We start from the raw sequence: 21267 nt of genomic DNA on the forward strand, positions 1-21267 counted from the left end.
AGGTGGCTGAGCCCTCCCCCCTCCTCCCATTCCCTGGTTTCCCCACTGGCCAGGGCATGGCTGAAGGGGGCGCGGCCCCAGGAACTGGCTGGATCAGAAGCAGCAGGGAGAGGTCTGTGTGGGCTGGTGCAGCCCTCCAGGGGGGCCAGCGCCACACTGCGAGCCTCGCCCTGGACAGTGAATATGGGTAAGACCTTGGCATCTGCCAGCTTCTGGGGGCGAGCACCTACCTAGCTTAAGTTTTTTTCTCTTGTACATAGAAAATTCCTGAAACCTGACATCAGTGCTTCCCCCAGAGATCCCAGTGCACCCTTCCTAGGGACAGCCCTATGTGGTTATCCAGCCTGGGCCTCGGTCACCCTCCAGCAGAGTGGGGCTGGAGGGAGGAGAGAGCCGCTCAGCATTGGCAAGCAGTGCTTGGCAGAGCCACAGATGCTGCTGAGGGGCTGGGATGCTGGGGTGTGGCACTTTGATCGGTTGGGCACATGGTGGTTCTAAGTAAGACTTAATTGTATGTAACAGTTTGGAAACCGTTGCAAGGAGGGTCCTCTCAGCCCCCACCCCCACCCCCTGTGGAGGAAGCACCTGCAGGAGCCTCTGCTCTCTCTGACGCACCCCCCGCCCCACCAATGGCCTTTGAGGTCTGTCCTCTGGCCCTCTGAGCAGCCTCCTTCAGTTCATTCCTTGGGAGAGATAATCTACCCCCACCCTCTTCTGCTTTCTCCTCCCCTCCCCCTCCCCCGACTCAAGCATGCACACACAGACCCCTATGCGCATACATACATAAATGCACATATGCACCCACACACATGCGCGAACCCCCACCTGCACGCACACGCACACGCATACACACATACGCCTGCTCACAGTCTCCCCCCTCCCTATCTCTCTTCTGGGCCAAATCCTTCCATCCCAAGGCCCTATGCCCAGGGCTTGGCCCCAATGGTGGGGGAGTCATCGGCCCCATGTGGACCCCCCCAAGTACCTGAGGAGAGGGTAGGGGGCCTGAGGCAGGGAACAGCTAAGCTGGGTTCTCTCCCACTGTCTCTCCCTTTGAGAGCCCTTTAAAGGGGACCCCCCAGGTGAGTAAGACCTGACCCATACCTGAAGATGACTCTGGGGCCCCCTCCCTCCCTGGGTCTCTCCCCACTCATCTAGGCCCTCCCTTTACCCAGCCATCTGTCCCTTGTGTGTTCCTGACATCCTGCTAAATGCTGGAGCACCACTGAGGAGTATGGCACGCCCTTGTGATGGGAGAGAGTCCTGGCCCTGCCATTCATCAGCCGAGTTACCTTATGCAAGTCCCCTCCCCTCCACCTGCCTCTAGGCGTGTACACAGTGCTTCCCAGGCCTATAGGCTGTCACTGGATGGGATGCTCATTAAAGCCTGGCTCCCAAGCCAGGCCCCAGACCTGAGGCTTCAGACCTGCAGTGGGCGGGGCCTGTAAATCTGCATTTCAGCAAACTCCCTGGGGGAGGTTCTGACCATCAGGCAGTCTTGGTCACTCTGATGTGAGCACCTTGTAGCAACGGGGGCCATACAGGGCTGTGGACCAGCAATGGCAGTCAATTCTGATGGGATTGGGGGATTAGGTAAAGCTTCACGGGGAGGATGTGCCTTAACTGGGTCGCAAAAGATGTGCTGGCTTGTCACTGGGATGACCAGCTGCCATCAAGTCAACTCTGACTTATGGTCACCCCACGTGTCAGTCAGAGTAGAACTGGGCTCCACAGTGGAACTTAGTGGCTGAATCTTTGGAAGGAAATCACCAGGACTTTCTTGCTAGGCACCTCTGGGTGATCGTAAAAATCCAAACTTTCAGTTATTAGCCAAATGCGTTAACTCCAGGAAGCTCACACAGGAATAAGGAAGGTATTCCAGGTGGCAGATGAGGGTTGAGTAAAGTTCCGGGGGTGGGATGTGTCATTTTGGGAGGGGCCGATGGGCCACAGTGTATGGGAAGAGAAGGAGAAGGAAGGAGGGGGAATGACGAGGCTCGGGGCATTTTTCCGGCTAGAGGTGTTGTCTGCCCAGGAGAGGGTTAACCAGAGCCGCCCAGTCCACTCAACTTCCACCTCTGTCTGTCAGAGGAAATGGGTTTTCCAGGAGCTGATTCTGGGCCGGTGGTGACTTGTGGCTCCACATGGGATGGCAGAGGAAGTGACTCAGGGCCCCGGGGGAGAAAGTGAGCTGTGGGCCCCCTGCCCCCTGCTACCCACCCCCCACCCCCCACCCCCCTGCACCATACGGAAGGGCAGGGCTGGGCCTGAGCTGGAGCCCTTTGCTGGGGTGCAGGTAGTTCTGGGGTGAAGATGGGGATCTGGTCGGACAAGTCCCAGGCCCCTTCTGTGCCTGGATGTCCCTGTGTTGGTGACTCCATTGTGTGGGACTAGGCCAGTACATTCTGTTCTCCGTGTTTACGGAAGGCCTGAGGTCAAGGGCAGCCTCTCAGGAAGGGAAGGTGGGGTGGGTGTCCCCTCAGGGGCTCAGGCCCAACCCCTCTCTCCCAGCCTGGAATCCTCACACCACCTGTGGCCCTGGCCGCCCTCCCCGTTTATCTCCTAAGGACCAAGCCAGGGGAGCGTGGCTCTCTGGGACCCTTAAACCAGCTCTGAGAGGGCCACCCATCTGGCTTGGGTGGGTGAGGACACGTCTTCTGGAGTAAGACCAAGTTCGTTCCCTGACACCTCTCCTGGGGGATCTTGGTAGCAGGACCAGCCTCACAGGGTGGCTCTGACCATAAATGTGATCTTGCTGTTCCTGTGGTGTTGCTAGAACATCGCCTTCCCAGGGACTCCCCTGGCACTGGGGGCCTCTCTGGCCAGGGTTGTTTCTGACAGGACTTGATGGCTTGAGGCCAGTCTGTCCAGTTCACAGTTGCAGAGGCCAGGGGCTAGGCCTGTGTGGAAGCTCCCGTATGGGGTCCTGGTTCCTGGTTCTGGGTTCTAGCCTTCAGAACAAAGCCTGTCCCCTGCCCTCCACCTTGTCACAGACACAGCTGTGGAAGAGGAGGTGGGCTGGGCATTGGGAAGGTCCTCCGGTGGGTGTGGTGGGAGGAGCAGTCCCAAGCGCACACTCAGGACGGTGCCTCCCGCTGCGGTCTGGGCTGGGATCTCACGGCCCCCAACCCAACGTCCCTGTTCCTCGGCAGGTTCTGGAACAGCCATGCCAGAGCTGCCAGGAGGGAAGTTTTCTGGGTGGGGTTCTAGCCTTCCCTTTGCCCTCCCGGAAAGGAAGTTTCATGCTTGAAGCATTTCCCCTCAAGGAACTCAGAGGATGAGCTGGTGTGAGGGAGGCATGCAGAGGTGGGGGAAGAAGGCAGTAAGGGGGCGTGGGGGACTGGGCCGTGGCCAGCGGGGTGGGGAGAGTTGAGTTAGGGCAGCGTGAAGGAATGGATAGACGATACACAGAGCCAGATGTTCAGTTTACATCCATGGTGCCTACCATGTGCACGGCCTGGCCTGTTCTAAACCCTTCACAGGAATCAATTCTTTTAATTCTCACAACTGCCCCTGAGGTAGGCTCTATTTTAATTCCAATTTACAGGTGAGGGAGGTAAAGCCCAGAGAGAGTGAACAACTAGCCCAAGGACACACAGCTAGTGAGTGAGGAAACTAGGATTTTAACCCAAGCCCTCTGGCTCCAGAGTCCACTCCATTGACTGCCATGAAGTCGTTTCCGACTCATACTGACCCTCGTTGAGTTTCCGAGGCTGTAAATCTTTATGGATTGTCCCGTCTTCCTTCTGTGGAGCAGCTGGTAGGTTTGAACCGCTGAACTTTCAGTTAGCAGTCAAGTACCTTATCCACCACACCACCAGAGCTCCTTCTCCATTGACTAAGGGTGGGTAAAAGGAAGCCAAACTGCCCCTGAAGACCCCTGAGAATGCCAGTGGGGACAGAGTTGTCTACCCTGGAGCAGCTGTTGAAACAGCTGGGGTGGAGGGGGCATGACCCAGGAACCATCAGGGTCAGACAGCCTTTTCCATGAATCTCTTTCATGACACCCCACGGTGGTGTGCCCTCACTTGTGTCTGTTCACTGACAGACAGCTCCCTCCTGCTTCCACCACTCCAGGAGAGCTGATGCAAGGAAGATGGCCCCCACTCACTGCCGCTGAGTCAATTCCAACTCATAGTGACCCCCATTGAGTTTCCGAGGTGGTAAATCTTTACAGAAGTAGATTGCCCAGTCTTGCTTCCGTGGAGTGGCTGGGATGTTTGAACCATCAACCTTCTGATTAGCAGTCAGATGCCTTAGGCACTGTGCTACCAGAGCTCCTTGGGCCTTGTATCTAGACACCATAAAATGGGGCTTTGGGGCCAGTGCTCAAGGTGATATGCAAGCTATAGGTGTACAGTACAGTGAGCACCTGAGAGCTGCCTGGAGGTGGTGACACTTGGAGCGTGGCCTGAAATTGTACAGCAACAGAAACTGGCAGAAAGGAGAAGGAAAGAGGGGGTCTGGGATGGATGCTGGGTTTCCTTCTGCTGACCTGTGATGGCGGGAGGCAGTTTCGGAAGGAACTAAAATGCTTAGAGAAGATGCAGAGTGAAACTTTACCATCACAGCTTCAGAAATGGCGACTATTCCCCAAAATACTTTCACATCCTTCCTCTTCAGGGGTTTTGTGATGCTACCAGGGCAAAATGAGGATTCCATTTGACATATGATCAGGCTGATGAGGTCTGAGAAATTGGGATTTCACTACTCATGGTAGGACATTGGGAAACGGCTCTGACTTAGAGGAGCCAGACTGGTTAGAGGGAGAACTGGTCCAGGAAGCTGACAATGAGTTCCAACGAGGGACAACCCTCCCTGTGATGCTGCCCTCAAACATGCAATTCAAATATCACCTCTTCCTAGAAGTCCACCTTGGTTTCTCCCAAACATAGATTCCTTGTGTGTCTCCAGGGTGCCAGACCTCCCTTTGTTTGGCCTGTAGCAGATGGTTGCATCTGTCACCACCACCAGATGTGGTGACCCCCAAGATGCCTGTCCATCCCTATCTTCCCTCAACTCTGTCACAGGGCTGGGCAGCAGCTGGCAGCAGAGAGGGCCAAGCCTCCTGGTATCCCTTTACAAGTGCTAAAACTCGGGCTCCTGGACAGGTGCTAAAATCCTGACCAGGGAGGGAAAGCCCCAACCTCTGGAGCAATCTTGGGCTAGTTGTTTAACTCCTTGGGCCTCAGGTTACCTGTCTGTGATATGGGCCAACAGTGATGCCTACTTCATAGGTTAGAGTGAGGGTTAATGCATATGTGGGGGTGTGGGGAGGTCAGTATAGAGGCGGGCAGATAGTAGTAGCTGCTTAGCTAATGGAGGCCCTGAGGCAGCAGAGGTGCCCATTCTACGCTGGGATGGAAGGTGCTGGCCTCCCATGACTCAGTCCATTGGGCCACCAGGAGTTTCAGTCTCTGCAGAGACTGAAATGGCCCTCTGTTGTTCCAGCAGCCAGGGTCCTAGGAACTGGCTCCCTCTGGTGATTATAACAGGAAGTGCGCTTTCCCTCTAGGCCCTATAGAGGGCGCTATGAGCATGTTGCTCCTTCACTCACTCCATTTCCTTCGCCCAGACGCTCCCGCAGCCTTTATCCAGTAATGTCTGCACCAAGGCCAGAGCATCTAAATGAATTAGGAGTTCTGGCTGCCAGAAGAAGGAACACACCATCCCACATTGACTAGAGAGGCCTAACAGTGGGGGTTGTGTTGAGTGGTGGAAACCAAAGGAGGTCAGGACTGACGCTAAGTTGATGAAGTTTTCCTGGAGGAGGTGTCCTCTGAGCTAGTTCTCTGGGGTGATGGTGGTGAGGGTCCTGGGGGAAAACCCTGAGAACCTTATTTCTTCTGTATCTCCTCCAGACCTGATGGGGGTGGGGTCGTGGTAGTTCTAGGTGGCATTGCAAACACTAGATAAGACCATCCCCTCACTCCTGGGCCTGGGGGGGGTACTATTATTGTCCTCACTTTTGGCAGGGAGCTCTGGTGGCATAGTGCTTAAGGCGCTGGCTACTAACCAGAAGGCTAGCGGTTCAAACCCACCAGTCACTCCTCAGAAGGAAGGTTGGGTAATCTACTTCCGTAGTGATACCGCCTCCGAAACCCAAGGAGGGGTCGCTATGAGTCAGGTCTGACTTGATGGCACACAACAGCAAACAACCACCACCACCACCATTTTTGGCATCTTACACAGTATCCTGCAGCAAGAGAGAGTTGCAGCTGGGCCCTGAACTCAGCCGAGCTCCGGACGCTACTGCCTGTTGATGCTCAGCTTCTGGCCGCTCTGAGGAGGTCCAGGGGCTCTCCCACACTTGCCTCCTCACCTCACTACACTGGGCTGGCCCTCTGCAGGGCCGGCCCAGCTGCCCTGTGCGCCCTTGGCTAACACTCCTGGTCTATTTCAGGTGGTGACTTACAGTGTGACTTCCAGGGAGGAAGATGGCTGCCCAAGTGCTGCTGCAGATGGCGCTATTGGTGCTGGTCATGCTCCTGGTCCAAGGTAAGGCTTTCCAGAGGGCTGCTGTGATCACAGTAAGACACTCCCATGTCTAAGACAGCTACCAGAACATACCACCACCCTTCTGGGCAGGCACGAGCCTGCAGGCACAGTTTAGCAAGTGGATGGTGCTTTGCAGAAAAGAAAAAGGGACCGCTTTCTCTGGATAGAAGGAGCTCTGGTGGCATTGTGGTTAAAGCATTGGGCTGCTAACCAAATGGTTGGTGGTTCAAATTCACCAGCTGCTCCGTGGAAGAAAGATAAGATTTACAGCCTTGGAAACTATATAGGACAGTTCTACTCTGTCCTCCAGGGGCAGAGGACAATGAGTCAGAATCGATTTGGTGGCAGTAGGTTTTGGGTTTTGATTCTTCTGATTGGTGCAGCCCCACACCAGGGTGTATGGCTTGGGCTGGGGAACGTGGGTTGGATTTCAGCCTCAGTCAGAGCATCCTTGTGCAGTGCACAGCCTGCACAACTGTCCTTGGCAGCCTTTGCTTCCACAAATATTTTATTACAATTAAAAAATTATTTTTGCCTTTGAAATTATGATGAATTTTGATTTAGCTCTTTTCTTCTTACATTTTAAAGCCAGTGATTTTTGAGGAGGTAGACTCATGCGTTTTTGCAGACCCTTTGAGGTGTGGAACGTGTGTGAATCCCAGGGCTAGGCCGTGTTCTGGGCCGAGGGCCTGCCCTCTCTCATGTCCCCAGCTTGCCCTGCCCCTGAGCCCCACCTCCAGCCTCTGTCTTCCTCAGGTGCCCTTGGCGGGAGCTCTCGGGAAGACTTCCGCTTCTGCGGCCAGCGGAACCAGACTCAGATGAGCGGCCTCCAATACGAGCAGACATCAAAGCTGCACATCTCCATCAAGAACACCAAGGGGGCTCTGACAGTGCGCGCCCCCTTCCCTGCAGCCTCTGGGGCTTCCCGAGTCCTCCCTGACCGCAGGGGACTCTACCACTTCTGTCTGTACTGGAGACGACACGTTGGGAAGCTGCACCTCCGCTATGGCAGGAACGACTTCTTGCTGAGTGACCAGGCCTCAGACCTCCTATGCTTCCAACAGCGGAATGAGAGCTCAGAGCAAGGCCCCCTCCTGCTCGCCACATCCTTCCGCTCCTGGTGGAGTCCCCAGAACACCAGCCTGCCCAGTGCTACTGACTTCACCTTCTCCTTCCACGGTAAGGGGACTTCAGGCGGAAAGGAGAGGGGCAAAGGCCCCGAGGCAGGAAGGCAGGCTTGGAAGTGGCCTGGGCTCAGGTTGGGCTTTGTTCACAGGTGGTGGGGAGCCCCTGAAGGCATCTGAGCAGGAGTAGGATGTGACCTGAGGTTTGATTCTGGAAGCTTTGTGGGAAGGTAGGGGTGAGGCTGGAGGGGCAAAGTCCCATCCAAAGGCTTCAGGGAAGCTCCAGCATGGGAGAATGAGGTCCAAATGGGGACAGGAGTAAAGGGAATCATTGTAGATTACTTGTCCCCATTTCAGAGGGGAGAAACTGAGGCATGGAGAGGCTGCCCAGAGCCACACAACTCTTAGTGGGGGAGCCAGGATCTAAACCCAGCAGCTGATTGGCTTGAGGTAGGGGATGGATACAGTAAGAGAGGTCTAAGATTTGACGGCCTTACAGGGGTCTAGATTTCCCTGAGGAGCTCTGGTGCCACAGCGGTTAATGCATTCAGCTACTAAACAAAAGATCGGCAGTTCAAACCTGTCAGCCACTCTGTGAGAGAAAGATGAGGCAGTCTGCTTCCATAAAGATTTACAGCCTTGGAAACCCTATGGGGCAGTTCTGCTCTGTCCTATGGGGTTGCTATGAGGTGGAACCTACTGGAAGGACTGTTTGGTTTTAGACTGGCCTGCTGCTGGTTGCTTTTAGGCAGCGCTGGTTTGGGCGGGGTAGGGGTCCAGCACATGGAAAATGTTAGCAGGCCCAGCCCCCTGAAATAGCTGGAGGGCACAGTGGGCAGGGGTGATCAGACGGGGCTCCCCACTCCCAGCTGGGATCGTGCCCCTACTGGGGAGGATTTGGGACAAAGTTGAGCAGAGTTACAAGTTCGCATTCTGAGAACAGCCCAGGCCTGATCTGGTTTGGTCTGTGGAGTGTTTTTTTTTTTTTTTTAAAAAAAAAGGAGCCAAGAGTTTCAAATCCCCTAAAAAAATCAGGCTTTCTGGCTTGTAAATTCAGAAGCTGGGGCTACATAGGGCCTTGATGGCAGAGAGCAGGTCTCCTCCCCAGGTGCCAACATCCCACATCCCTGTCCCGGTCTTCCCACCTCACTGGAGCCCTTGCCCAGCCCCTGAAGACGCTGGGTCTGCAGCCCTGAGAAGGGGGCCGGAGCCTGGGGACAGGGAGGTCAGTGGGTATGGCGTTCACCAGAAGGTGGCCAGGCTGGGCTGAGCCCTGGGATGGACTTCAGGTTCCCCGGGTGCAGACGAAGGGTGCCTGGGTAGGGTGCTAGGCAGGCTGTACCCCACCCCAGGCTGCTAGGCTGGAGGGCCTGGAAGGGCTGGAGGTTAGCCCCCATCTGGCTGACCTCATCTCTCAGTAGCCTTAGGTGAGTCCCTGCCACCCCTCAGAGCCTGTTTCCTCTTCTGTAATGCCTCACTGGTGAAAACACTCAGAGGCCTGGTGAGGCTCAGTGGGAGAGTAATTGGTGTGGCCCGGCTCCTCCATCAACAACCCCGGGCCTAGGGTCTGTCTATTCCTCCCCCAGAGCCTCCCCAGAAGGCCTCCCACGATGCCTCGGTGGACATGTGTGAGCTGAAAAGGGACCTCCAGATGCTCAGCCAGCTTCTGCAACATCCCATGAAGAGCTCAAGGAGGCCCTCAGCCACCCCTGCCCGGCAGTGAGTGGGGCTGCCCGGGGGTGGGGGTGGGGGAGGCGCCAGCCAGACCTGGCCCTGGGCGTGTGCGGACCTGGGGCCCGGAGGCAGGTTTGAAAGCCTCTGCCGGGGTTGGAAAGTTCTCTGAACTTCTCTGGTTCGTCTTCTCCTGGAGTTGCTGAGACACCCCCTGCCCCAGGCTGAGCCCCTCACCCATCTGAGCCAGTAAAAACAACTCATTCACACCTACAATTGGCCCATTTGAGAGCTCAGCAGACTGACACCCCAAGATGGGCGGGGCTGCCCCTGGCCCTGGGGTGGGTCAGTCCAGGCAGAACCGGCAGTTCCAGGAGCTGATTCCCAGGCTACCGCCCCACCTCCATCCCCACCTCCACCCCGGCCTTCCTTCTTCCCTGTTCTCCCGGTCTCTGCTGCTCCAGCCTCCTCTCTGGCCCCACCTGCTCTCTCTCTCTCTCTCTCACTCACCTGGCTATTCTGCTCTTCTCCCTAGCCCCTCTCCCACTCGCTCTGCCTGTCTCCTCCTTCTGTACCTGCCCGAGTCTCTGCTCCCGTCTCTCTCTCTCTGCCCATCTCCCCTTGCCCGCCAGGACCCCTCTGCCATAGTCATCCACCCCCTCCCTCCACTGCACCAGGCACCTGCAGAGCCTCGAGTCGAAGCTGACCTCTGTGAGATTCACGGGGGACACGGTGTCCTTCGAGGAGGACCTGGTCAATGCCACAGTGTGGAAGCTCCATCCCACGGCTAGCCTCCAGGACCTGCACCTCCATTCCCGGCAGGAGGTCAGGGCCAGGCCAGGGCTGGGCCAGGGCTGGGCCAGGGCAGGAAACAGACATGGGGCCATGGAAGTGGAGGGTGGGGGCAGTGCTTCTCCTCAGCTTTGCCCTGGGCTCTCTGGGGGGTGGAGGTAGGCTGACAGAAAGGCCCACGGGCTCAAGGATAACTCTCCTTAGTCAGGGGCCAGCACACAGTGCTGAAGACCCAAGAGTAGGTGCAGAGGGGTGTGTGTGCGGGGGGCGGGGGACCACTTCTAGCACCAGGGGCTCCTGGGACACACCCTTGTGAATGGAAGACCAACCCCACATGCCTGATGCACCTTTGAGTGGGCCCAGTTAGCTGCCTGTGAGGCCTGCCATCCCAGGTGCTATAGGCAGGGTGGGGTCTGAAGCCCTGGACAACTGAACAGCCAGATGATTCTCTGGACTGTTTGCCCCTGGGCCCCTGGCTCTAACCACAAGGCTCCCCAGCAGAGCTGATGCCAAGGAGGGAGAGGTGATAAGGGCTGTGGTGAGTCACCATGGCTTCCTGGAAGAGGCGGGTTAGAGATGGTAGCACCTGGAAGAGGTGTGCTGGGGGCTGGGGGTGCATCCCTGGCTGAGCCCTGAAGGCACTCTGGTTTGGCAGGAGGAGCAGAGTGAGGTCCTGGAGTACTCGGTGCTGCTGCCACGCCTGCTCTTCCAGAGGGCCAAAGGCAGGAGAGGGGAGGCCGAGAAGAGACTCCTTCTGGTGGACTTCAGCAGCCAAGCCCTGTTCCAGGTATGAGGCCTTCACCCTCATGTCCTGCCCTGGAGAAAACAGTTTCTGATGGAGAGATAGAAGGAAAGCATACAGCCAAGCTCCGCTTTTCAGGAGTCAGAGTCTTTCCTTGTGCATCAGAAATTAACTGCAATGTGGAAATCTCCCTGGGAGAAGTTCAAGCAATGTAGTTCTCACTACAGTGTAAATGACTACCTGGGCAAAAAATTGTTTCCAGAAGGAGACTCAGCATCTCAGAGAAATGTGCTAAGGAGAGAGAGGAACCTAGGGACCCTAGGGAACTCCTGGACCTTTCTTCTTCAGCCCCTCTCTACTCTCTTCCCCCAACTCCGTATATCTAGGACAAGAATTCCAGCCAAGTCTTGGGTGAGAAGGTCTTGGGTATCGTTATACAGGACACCAAAGTGGTCAACCTCTCAGAGCCTGTGGTTCTCACCTTCCAGCACCAGCCACAGCCAGTGAGTATAAGAAAACAAATCACAGGGACCAAGGGTCCTTGGCTTGACCATACCCTTCTTTTCACCTCACTTATCTTTAACAAAAAGATTGCTTGGCTGAGTCTAAACTTTCTCTGCCTTGGCCTTTACAAAGGGGTGGACTGTAATGGGATCCACTCTCCTTCTTTCCTGTCCCTACAGAAGAATGTGACTCTACAATGTGTATTCTGGGTTGAAGACCCAACATGTGAGTACAGATGGGGGTTCTGGGCTGGGCAAGTATCTGGAGGAGAAAGAGGATCTTGGAGGGTGAAGATGTGAGTTAAACAGGGAAGACTCCCTGGAGGAAGGTGGGCTTTGAAGAGAATGATAGATAGCCAGCTAGGGATTTGCACTTAGGGGAGTAGAGTCTGATGGGATCCTTGGTGACTGGGCTTGATCAGAGCCACATGCTGTCCTTTCAGGGAGCAACCCAGGGAGCTGGAGTGACGCTGGGTGTGAGACCCTCAGGAGAGAGACCCAGACGTCCTGCCTCTGCAACCATCTGACCTACTTTGCAGTGCTGATGGTGAGAGGTCCCTCTTCTGCCCCCAGCCACATGACAGCTGAGTTCTTGTTCTCAGGCGGGCCCTTTTCACACATTATGTCATTTATTCCTTGTAACAAACCCTCCTCCCAGGCAACTCCTACTGTTGTACCATTTTATAGATAAGAAAATGAGGTTCAGAGAGGGTAAGCAGTTTACCCAGGGTCACACAGCTAAGAAGTGCAAGATCTAATCTGTGTAGCCCTTCTTTTTTATTCCCCAATATTTTGTCCATTGGAATCATCTCGGGAGCATGATAAAAACGCAGAGTACGTACTCAACCTAGGATTCTGATCAAGAGTCAGGGTGGAGCTGGGAGTGTATTACTAATGAGCTGCCGAGGGGGTACTGCGGCCCAGCTGGAGGCCCCTGGGGTGGGCTCCCCTGCCTCCAGGGTCATAGAAGCTTTGTGTCCCAGGTTCAGGCTCAAATTCTAGCATCTGGGGATGGTGAGCTCACTCTCTCACAGTAAATCTATTCCCATGTTGAATATTGCAGAAAAAAGTAAATGACATGCCAGAAAAGGGTTTCTACTGCAGAGTTTTTGATCTTTGTGGGCGAGGAACCCATTTGAGAGCTGTAAAACCCCCTCTAGAAAAATACACTCATGGGGACCACATTCTGCTTGAGTTCTGGGTGATGGTTCACAGCCTTCTGTTTGGGGCCCATGGTTAGCTCTCCCTAAGGGCAAACACTCAGCTCTGATTGCGGACACTGAGGCCAGCCCACTGGTCCCCTGGCCCAGGTCTCTTCTGCCGAGGTGGATACCGTGCACAAGCATTACCTGTCCCTCCTGTCCTACGTGGGCTGTGTCATCTCTGCCCTGGCCTGCATGTTCACCATCACTGTCTACCTCTTCTCCAGGTAGGGCCCAGGAGGGGTGGGAAGAAGGGAGGGAGATGCTCCCTTCCAGGCCCCTAGGCTAGGACCCCACAGCCCTGGAGACCTGCCTCAGAGATTGCCACCTACTGCTTGATCCCCAGAATGTGTATGTGGGGGTGCCATGGGGGTGCCGTCTACTGAGCCCTGGGGCCTGCATCTCTTCCTCAGATGTATGTGTATCAGCACAGCATTTAAAATTTTAATCAATTGATTAAAAACACTTAAATATTGGGAGAGTTCACATAAAAAAAAAAACAACAACTAGATTTTTGCCTTTGAATAACTAGATATGATCCCACTGGGTCCAAGTCATAATGTGGGGAAGATAATGATAACAGTGCTTGCATGACGCTACCTCTGTGCCACACACTGTCCTCAGTGCTTTACGTTATTAACTCAGTTCATCTCATAATGGCCCAGTGAGGGAGGCTCACAGAGGGTAAGTGATTTATCTGAGGCCGCCCAGTGAGGAAGTGGCAGGGGCAGGCCTCAAAACCAGCAGAGCTGAGCGACCCGACCGCTGTGGATAGGCATAATCCTGCCAGTTCTCTGTAGCTCCCCCTCCCTGGTGACTGTTTTGAGGCCTGTCCCCTATAGGTATTTGAGTTTGACCCTCCTCCATGGGGCTGCTGTTATCCCAGTCCCAGGTGAGTTCCTTGGGGGAGGAGGAGCCGCAGGCCAAGCTTTTGATGGAGTGGAGAACACTTGCACTCACCCCCACAACAGCCAGGGGGTGCCGTGGGGGGGTCCTGGATTGTCAGTGCTTGGCTTGCACTGTCAGTCAGTCCAGCTGCAATCAGCTCTGGGCCTGTGTGGGTGGATGGGAGACACCCTTAGTTCTGTGGACACCGGGAGTGTCCTCACTGTCTTTGACACTTGCAGGGAAGGAAGACCTGTGTGCATGTGTGTGTGCACATACATATGTGTATATGTGCTTGTGTCATATGTGTCCATGGCTGCACATGCAATGGGACTGGAGCAGGGGATGTGGAGGGACATTTGATGGGCTTAGTGGAAGGCCCCCCAACACCTACCCACTGATCACAAGTGAGCCAGACATGGGACACTTAGGAACTGAGTGTGTTATCTGTGCCAGAGGCTTTCCCTCCATGTAACTCTCACCCCAACTCTGGAAGGGATTTATCATGCTCCCACTTTGTGGGTGAGGAAACTGAGGGTCTGAGGGGACAAGACCAGCCTAAGGCGGTGCATCGCACTGGGAGCTGGGGGGCGGGTGGCAGTCTGAGATGCTGGGGTCTGTCTGTAGCACTGCCAGGAACCAGCCATCTGCAGACAGCGCCATGGCAGGGTGTGGGAAGCTGTGGGAGAAATCTGGCAGTGCCCTGGACCACTTAGACTCCGCGGGGACACATGCATGCCCAGACTTCCAGACAGATACATACACCCCATGCTCACAAACATGGACACACAGTCCTGCAGACAGGCGGCAGACGCAAAATATGGCATGGATTCTCCAGAACAGCAAAAAATCCAGAATCATTCCCCTCCAGCCGTGGGAGTATCTGGCTGATTGTGATGGCTGTTGTACCTTCCTCACTGGGACTGACTAAGGCTCCTATTAAATGCTTACATGGTGCCAAGCCTGTAGGTGCTGGGTGCACAGTAGGTGCACAGGGATAAGAATGGCTGTAGCCACGAGAGTAGGATATGGTGCATGTATTTACATGCGTGCGTGCATGCATGCGTTTGTGTGTGTGAAACCTGGGAAGACTTCCTGGAGGAGGCAGAGAAGTGAGCACACCCCCGCCATCCCCTGCCTTCCCACACCTGCCCACAATGCTCCTCACCCTACACCCCATGCGCCTCTCCACCTTCCCACACTGGCCCACCAGTTTGGCCCCGCCCTTCCCCCTGCACAGGAGGAAGCCTCGGGATTACACCATCAAGGTGCACATGAATTTGCTACTGGCCATCTTCCTGCTGGACATGAGCTTCCTGCTCAGCGAGCCCGTGGCCCTGACGGGCTCCGAGGCAGGCTGCTGCGCCAGTGCCGTCTTCCTGCACTTCTCCCTGCTCGCCTGCCTCACCTGGATGGGCCTCGAGGGCTACAACCTCTACCGGCTGGTGGTTGAGGTCTTTGGCACCTATGTGCCTGGCTACATGCTCAAGCTGAGCCTTGTGGGATGGGGTAAGTTGGTGGGGGTCTGAGTCTCTCCCTGGCTCAGGAGGGGTGTTGGTGGGCCCCCAGACCTGCCTCTCCTACTTGGCTTCTGGCTAAGTGAGTGCACCGTCCCCCTCCCTCCCACCACCCCCTGTCTGAGCTTCTGGCAAAGTTCAGCCACCTGTTTCCATTTCTTCACTTAACTCTCTGACTGGTCCCTCTGTTTCCTTCATCCACTCATCCTCAGGGGTCCTTCACCTTGGTTGGGTCAAGGTCGCCTTTAGGAAGGGGAGGCCCTGGGCCCTCTCCACAAGAAACCGTACATTTCCCCACATTGCTTGTTCTGTGCAATAGGGGTTTGCAGGCAGGGCTGTCGTGTACAGAGGTACAGGTTGTGCACTGCTCAGAAACCCAGCGTGGGTGAATGGAGCTAAATCCAGTCTCTTCCACTCACCTATTTCACCCAGGCTGGTGGTGTCCCTGCCTGGCAGTCCTCTTGAACCTCAGGGAACAGATACCCCATGGCTTTGGCCATGTTCTTGGCCGACAGCAGCCCAGTTCCCCTTTGGCCCAGGCTGCCTTCTTATCAGGGGCCTAGAAGGTCACACCATGAGTCCTGGACATTTCATGCCCCTCACCCCAACTTGCTCCTCCCCCTGTGCCTCTCACTTGTCCTCTTCTTCATATGACACCTTTCAGTGTCAGACCTGGGTGTTGACTGTGAATGACCTGACTCCTCCAGGAAGCTCCCTCTGTGGCTCATGGAGAAGGTTGAACCCCAGCCCAGACAGCCCCTGGGGGCAGAGCTCTGGGTCTCTCCCTTCAGCTCTCTCCCACCCACCAGTGCCCTGCCTTCTCTTGTCTCCTTATGACTCCAGCCCCTCAGCAGAGAGCTCTGGGCTCTTTCTCCTAGGGGCCCCGGATGGTGAGGGGATGGGGTAGAGTCAGGGGAGATGGGACCCACTATAGGAAACCCAGACTAGATTGGGGAGGGGGAGGAGCTAAGCTCAGGGACGAAACGGGGCAGGCTCTGGGAACACAGACTTTAGAGAAGGTCTCACTGCTGAGACCCCCATGAGGTAGAGGAAAGAGTGGGCCCTGGGAGCTGGAAAATGCAGCTCCAGGGTTTGGCTGCCTACAGGCTTCCCTGCCTTCCTGGTGACGCTGGTGGCACTGGTGGACATGAACAACTATGGCCCCATCATCCTGGCTGTGCACAGGACTCCAGAGAGCATCATCTATCCTTCCATGTAAGTGTCTGTATGGGGGCAGGAAGTTGGGCCTCAGGGAACAAAGGCCAGAGAGCAGCCTGGACTCAGGCCACAATGTCTATGAGACTCCTGGGTTCCAGGGTGTGGGAGACACTGGCCAGGGGGTGGCTGGAGCTCTGGGCTGAGGGTCAGGAAAGGTGAAGGCAGGCTTGGCTCTGCCACTCACCGGCTGGGTGACCTTGGGCACACCCTGGCCCCTCCCTGGGCCTCAGTTTTCCTGTCTGTGAATGGGGTATGGTTTAGAGCAGGTGAACCCCCACCGTATTCCTCTGTGGCACTCCTCTGTCTCTTAGTGGATGGAAAGACTTGGGTCTAGAGAAAGCACAGAGCCACTCCGGCCACACTGAGGGCCAGTGGTGGAGGCAGAACTGGACGCTCAGGTTCCTGAGCCCAGGCTGGGAAGGAATCCTTTCTCCTGACTCAGGGTTTAGAAAATTCTAGCCCTTCACTTCCTGATCCCATGAGTTTTGCCTTATCCTTGTACCACCTGTATCATTATTGTTCTTTATCTGATTTCTTAGCTTAAATGTATTCTTAAAAATTGTTTCTCAACACCATACATAGAGAATGAGGATCACTTGCATTAACAGCAAGAAAGTGCGAACCCAGACACAGTAACAATAAATTTAGTGATTAAATTCCAGCTTGACCCTTTTGCACACTGAAAGCTATAAGCCTGAGGCTGTTCTTTGTTGAGCAGAGAGACTAGCAAGTGTTAGAGACACTGAAGGCACAACAGAACCAAAGGGAGCCTTTCCTTTGACCAAGGGGAAGGAATAAGAGAAGTGAAAAGGGAGTGACTCTCACCTGTGCAGGGGTTCACTGTGGGGCACACTCCAGTCCAGGAAGCTGCGCCAGCCAGCCTGTGAGTTGAGCCCGCACACCTTGCCCATAGGTGCTGGATCCGGGACTCCCTGGTGAGCCACATCACCAACCTGGGCCTCTTCGGCCTGGTGTTTCTGTTCAACACGGCCATGCTGGGCACCATGGTGGTGCAGATCCTGCGGCTGCGCCCTCATGCCCAGAAGTGGCCCCACGTGCTGACGTTGCTGGGTCTCAGCCTGGTGCTCGGCCTGCCTTGGGCCCTGGTCTTCTTCTCCTTTGCCTCCGGCACCTTCCAGCTCGTGGTCCTCTACCTCTTCAGCATCATCATCTCATTCCAAGGTAGGCGTGGAGAAGACCCTGCCCCTGGTCCAGGCAGGGTGCCCGTGCATGGAGCACAGGGCGGGGAAGAGAGGACTGAGGGGACCTGAAGGCTTCCCTCTCAGCCTTCCCATCTGCAAAATGGGGGCATCCAGCTATAGTCAACAAGAGTTTGTTGAGCACCCACTGTGCGTAAGCACTACATAGCCCCGGGTCCACATTCGTGAGGTGGCCACGTCAGGAGCCTGCTTCCACAGAGTTCATGTTCTAGTGGAAGGACAGTGAAGCAGCAAGCCAGCAGCCACCAGAGGTGCTATCTGTCAGATGGGCACTGCCTGTGCTGGAGGCCAGGGAGGGCTCTGTCCCGGAGTCCTTGGAAAGCCCTGCCCCGCTCTCTGTGTGCTCTGAAGCAGGTGATTTAACCTTTGAGTCTTCGTTTGCTCATCATGAAATGAAAAGGACTTTGAGGATTCTAATTCATCCAGTCAACATTTATTGAGCCCATGAGCAAATCATAGTATTGTAATTTGGGGGAGAAGCAGTATGAGGTGCTGTTTAAACAGGGGGCTCCAAAACCAGGCCACCACTCTTTGACTCCTGGCTCTGCCACCCCTGACTTCCCTGGGCCTGTCTCTTTGTTTCTAAAATGGAATAATTGTGAACAGGACCTCACAGCACCCTTGAGAAAACAAAGTGAGAGGATGCGTGCCAAGGACTTAGTGCAGCACCTGGTGCATAGTGGGTGCTCCCGGGCTGGCATGCGGGTGCCCGATAGCATGTGTGGGGAGAAGGATGAGGGAGGGGACACAGGGCAGTGCTCAGTCAAGGGCTCTGGGAAGGAGGACACAGGGTGAGGGGCTGCTCCTGACCTGAGCCCCGTCCTCTCCACTGCCTACAGGCTTCCTTATCTTCCTCTGGTACTGGTCTATGCGGCTGCAGGCCTGGGGAGGCGGCCCCTCCTCCCTGAAGAGCAGCTCAGACAGCGCCAGGCTCCCCATCAGCTCGGGCAGCACTTCGTCCGGCCGCATCTAGGCCGCCAGCCCACCTGCCCAGCGTGAGGAAGCAGAGATGTGGCCGTTCCTCATCACAGGGCCCGCCCTTGGCCAGCCAGCCTTGGGGATTGAGAAGAAGCCCAAGCACCCTGGAGGGTTGGGCGGTTGTCATGGTGACCAGATTCCCAGAGTGGTTTTTCTAAATGGGTCTTGGGATGACTTGGCTCTTGAGTCCAGCTCCCAGTAGGCTCAGGAATGCGCAGCTATACTGACTGTGGGACCACCTACCTTGGCTGAGGCCAAGCCTTTCGTCAGTCTCGGCTGGGATTAGGACCTGCAGGCCCCAGGGCAGAATGTGGCCACGGCAGCTCTGTCTCTGGTGGTTACTACTTGGCATTCGCAGCCACCACTTTTGCAGCTCCTGTCATTTTAACCTGAGGCAAGGCAGAGTTTTGAACCAGACCCTGGAGGAGGAAAGGCCCCTCCTGTGAGCATAATGGCAGCTCCCCTACCTCTAAGCCTAGGGCCCCCTCCCTCCCTCTGCATCCCAACCTCCCCACCCATCCTGAGGGCTTCCCCAGCCCTCTAGCTCCCCCTAGGGCCTCCCTAGCCCTTACCCTCCCCTCCCAAGATCTCCCTAGCCCTTCCCCCAGGTCCGCCCACCGAGAGTCCCCTCAGCCTTCTACTCACAGCCTAGGGTCCCCAATTGTTATGCTGTATTTTGGGTAGTAGTTTCCAAGAGCCACCTTGTGCCTGCTGTAAACCTTTGTCTACTGCACAGGTCTCTGCCTGTCCCTGACTCAGGCTTAGTACAGATGTTCTTGTCTGGACTGGTCCATCTGTCCTTCTGGGTCTCTGTAAGCTGCATCACCCTTGCTCACACCTGCCAACCCTATACCTCACAGGGATTTCTGCAGCCCCCGAAGCCTTCTTGGGGCGTGAACTATGGAGGGTACCAGTGCCAGCTTTTTCTACTTCAGCACTCTGAAGACTGAGATGTACCTCCCTTGGGACACTGGCCTAGAGACCAGTGTTCTTAAGGGGTCATTTCTGAGTACCTGCAGACCACCTCATGCACACTCAGCTGTTCATCACAGTTGATTCTGCAGAGCACGCATTCATTAGTCTCTGGCTGTGTGTCCAGCCCTGTGCTCTGTGGTGGGGACACAGGCCCAGCCTCTCCCCTCCGTGAGTTCTCATTTGAGTGCATGAGGCATACTTTAGACATGACCTCCTGAAGCTATAGGCATGGGGTCGGGGAGCCATCGTCCCTGGCTGAGAATCCAGGAAGACTTCCTGTAGGAGAGTGCATTTGACCTCATTCTTTAAGATGGGGATGGTTTCCTTTTTAAGTACCAGTTCTTTTGTCTTCTGATTATTTAAGGGGGGCGGGGGAGAGGGGACATGTTCACTGTAGACTATTTGGAAACTGTAGAAGAGTATAAAGAAGAAAATAACCATCAGCTGTCATTGTCACCTAGCAAACCAGAGTAAACCTTTTGGAGCGTTTCTTTCTGAACCTTTTTTATGCTTCTGTTATAAGATTCATTGATTTGAGTGCCTTGGGGCCAGAGATAACAAGAAGGAGAGAAGAATGTGACATGTGTGAAAAAAATAAACTGCTGGAAATCTCATAAAATGGGGCAAGAATGGAGGATGAATGGTGTCAGTGTCCAGGAGACAAGAGGGAGCGGTGGGGTCTGGAGAACTGGAGATTGCAACCTCGCATTGCGGAGCAGCTGCCACTCACCTCCTGTTACTCTCCTGCGTGGACGAGAAATCCAGGAAAGGAGAACTCCAGAGGGCAGTATGAAATCCCCTAACTTAAAAAGAAAAAAAAAAAAAAATCACTGGCCTAATCACATTTGAGGGCTGCATTCAGTCTTTGGCTGGTCACATCATGGGCATAACCAGTGTTATGACCAGTCTGAAGTTGGTGGGCTGCCAAGAATGGTATGATTGGACTTTTCTCCTATCCCTGCCATCAACCTTGTTCCATCCAATCTCCGCTCCCCATCCCTTGAGGAGAAATGAGGCAGATCTCATAGGTTTCAGTCCCCGTTTAGTTACGAGAACGGTCATGCTTGCTAATTACTGTTTGTGTTCAGGTAGAAAAGTCCAGTCCAATCTAAATCAAAGCCTGACCTGGGTCAGCATGAGAGCTTTCTCCCCTCTGCAGTCTCCGCCCTCCTCACCTAGCTGCTCAGGTGGGCACAGGTGGGGCAAAGGGGCAAAGGATGGGAGTGGTGCCACCTTGAGGCCAGGGGTGGACTAGCTGTGCTCTTGGTTGATGGGCATCTACAGGTTGGCTTTTTTTTTGGTGGGGGGGGTCGTAGATGTGGGATCTTTGGGGGCCTGCAGGGAATGTGACATGAAGACACCCCCGTGATCCTCTGCCGACCCTCCTTTCTCCCGCCTCTTCCACTGGCCTAGCCACCCTTTTCTCCAGGCAGGGGAACTTCTCTTATGCCCCCCAACTCCTGAGGTCAGAAGCCAAACCTTTACAAGTTCCCCCCACAGAGTCCTAGTTGAGCAGTTCAGGGGGTCAGTGCAGCTCCCCTGCTTACAGGCCTCTGAGAGCCCTCATCACTTGGCTAGGGCCAGGTGTGGTGGTGGGAGGCAGGCCCTACCTCCCCGATCCTCAGTCAGGAAGGGAAAAGCCCAACCTCCTCCCACAGGCAGACAGCACTCCCCTCAAGCAAATTCCCCCTCATCAAAGAACTCTTGAATGTCTTGTTTCTGTTTTTGAGGCTCCAATCGTGGGGAGAGTGTCTTGGGTCTGGCCCCATGTTATGACATGCCTTGGTAGGGGCACCTGGCAGCTTGATGGGTTTATCATGCACCTTCCTGGGCTGTGAGGCTTAAGACCACAGGATCACTGTTCCCACCAGGACATGACAGGTTGGCACCTGGAGACATCCGTCTGGTGTGGAAAGAGGGTTAGAGTGGCCAGAAGGATGGC

At 55.2% G+C, this 21267-nt stretch overlaps 1 protein-coding gene across 1 annotated transcript; it reads left to right on the forward strand.

Moving 5' to 3' along the window:
• Positions 1-6434: 6434 nt before the first annotated feature.
• On the forward strand, positions 6435-18345 carry ADGRG1 (adhesion G protein-coupled receptor G1). Its single transcript, XM_007947503.2, has 13 exons — positions 6435-6498; positions 7255-7677; positions 9209-9341; positions 9971-10118; positions 10741-10872; positions 11214-11330; positions 11511-11556; positions 11774-11877; positions 12641-12759; positions 14658-14926; positions 16041-16149; positions 17066-17334; positions 18212-18345. Exons 1-13 carry the CDS (start codon positions 6438-6440, stop codon positions 18343-18345), a joined length of 2064 nt encoding a protein of 687 aa, XP_007945694.1. The 5' UTR covers positions 6435-6437.
• Positions 18346-21267: the final 2922 nt, after the last annotated feature.

Source organism: Orycteropus afer, unplaced genomic scaffold (assembly GCF_000298275.1).
Source record: "Orycteropus afer afer isolate SDZICR_OR568_19922 unplaced genomic scaffold, OryAfe1.0 scaffold00009, whole genome shotgun sequence".
NCBI classification, from domain to species: Eukaryota; Metazoa; Chordata; class Mammalia; order Tubulidentata; family Orycteropodidae; genus Orycteropus; species Orycteropus afer.

Coding starts and splice junctions, on each gene's coding strand:
- ADGRG1 (XM_007947503.2), top strand. CDS start 6,438: ATGGCTGCCCAAGTGCTGCTGCAGATGGCGCTATTGGTGCTGGTCATG. Junction 10,119..10,740: donor ACCTCCATTCCCGGCAGGAG/GTCAGGGCCAGG, acceptor CTGGTTTGGCAG/GAGGAGCAGAGTGAGGTCCT. Junction 12,760..14,657: donor ACTGTCTACCTCTTCTCCAG/GTAGGGCCCAGG, acceptor CCCCCTGCACAG/GAGGAAGCCTCGGGATTACA.